Raw genomic sequence first — 1681 nt, forward strand, 5'->3', positions numbered from 1 at the left:
TGAGGCTGATTTCATTAAAGTCTCTTTCAGACTGTCTGCTGAACACACAGAGACGCGTTTGGGCTTTTATCCGCATTTACACTTAAACTATCCATCAGATTCACACGCGGCTTTCCCCCGTGGCTGATGCTCGCCTTGGGTTTGATCTGATGGAGGCGAAAGAAACTTTTCCTCTTGGCGTGTTTTAGTCTCTAATGAAAGCTCAGAGCCTCTGCTCGGTGTTCACTTTGTTTTGACGGTGACAAACTATTTCACCGCTTCAGTTTTGCCCCAAATGTGAGAGAAGAAAACACACGCGTGAGGGGCTCGTGGACGCGCACAGACACCGAGCGGGCAGGTTGAGTCCATAAGGTTCTCATGTGTTATTGAAGAGCGCAGCGCCGCGCGAGCGCCAGTCATTGCTGAACCCAGACAGCGCTTTTACAGACTTTAGATCCGAACAGAGAGAGATGGCAGAAACCGCCCCAGCCCCGGCTGCTGCCGCCCCGGCCAAAGCGCCCAAGAAGAAGTCCGCGGCGAAAGCCAAGAAAGCGGGTCCAGGCGTCGGCGAGCTCATCGTCAAAGCTGTGTCCGCATCCAAGGAGAGGAGCGGCGTGTCCCTCGCCGCCCTGAAGAAAGCGATCGCCGCCGGCGGCTACGACGTGGAGAAGAACAACTCCCGCGTCAAGATCGCCATCAAGAGCCTGGTGACTAAAGGCACCCTGGTGCAGGTCAAAGGGACCGGCGCCTCGGGCTCATTCAAGCTCAACAAGCAGCAAGCCGAGACCAAGAAGAAGCCCGCGGCCAAGAAAGCGGCTCCTAAAGTGAAGAAGCCCGCGGCCAAGAAACCCGCCGCCGCCAAGAAGGCGACGAAGAGCCCAAAGAAGCCCAAAGCCGCCGCCAAGAAATCGCCCAAGAAGGCCAAGAAACCCGCCGCCACAGCCGCTAAGAAGGCGACGAAGAGCCCCAAGAAGGCAAAGAAGCCAGCAGCCGCTAAGAAAGCCGCCAAGAGCCCCAAAAAAGCCAAGGCAGCGAAACCCAAGACGGCGAAGCCTAAAGCCGCCAAGCCTAAAAGGGCAGCTCCCAAAAAGAGGTAAATCTTTAAGTACAAACAAATAAAGTTTGTTCCTCAACGGCTCTTTTAAGAGCCACCCACTAACTCTGAAAAAGAGCAAATCTTGTGTATTTAAATGATTTCAGTGAATTGTGAAAATAAACAGCCTAGATGTGACTTGCAGCCACTTATACTCGTGCATATATTTTTAAAGGTTCCCACACCAGAGATCCGTGCTCATAGTTTGTACTTTGACCTGTCGGCGTACGGGATCGAGCCGGTGAAGGACCGCCGTGACTCCGGCCAGCCCAGAGCAGCCAAGCCCGGCTTCCACCTGAAGATCTACGGCACCTTCCGGAACCGCTGCATGGCTCTGGCCTGCACTGCTGAAGCCCACTCCAAAATGATGCACTTCCTGCGCCACACGGCCAACTCTTCAGTAAGACGTCACAATCCCAGCATGCACCTGTTTGACTTCCTCAGTCTTTAGGTTCAGGGCATTCTCTGCATTCTCCTGGTGATGGCGTTCTGCTCGCCCTTCCCCAGCCGGACACACTGGCTGAAATAATGTTGAGACAACATTGAACAACGTTTAATGCTAAGAAGGTTCACACAATACTCATATTAAAAGTTGTAGATAGGGCGGAA

At 53.5% G+C, this 1681-nt stretch overlaps 1 protein-coding gene across 1 annotated transcript; it reads left to right on the forward strand.

Moving 5' to 3' along the window:
• Window positions 1-449: 449 nt before the first annotated feature.
• On the forward strand, window positions 450-1076 carry LOC307121566 (histone H1-like; the record flags this gene model as incomplete). The annotated part of the gene is made up of 1 exon (XM_079809182.1): window positions 450-1076. The coding sequence occupies one exon, from the start codon at window positions 450-452 to the stop codon at window positions 1074-1076; it is 627 nt and encodes a 208-aa protein (XP_079665308.1).
• Between the last annotated feature and the right edge of the window lie 605 nt (window positions 1077-1681).

This window comes from Gobio gobio, assembly GCF_949357685.1.
Source record: "Gobio gobio genome assembly, chromosome: 25".
In the NCBI taxonomy this organism is placed as follows: domain Eukaryota; kingdom Metazoa; phylum Chordata; class Actinopteri; order Cypriniformes; family Gobionidae; genus Gobio; species Gobio gobio.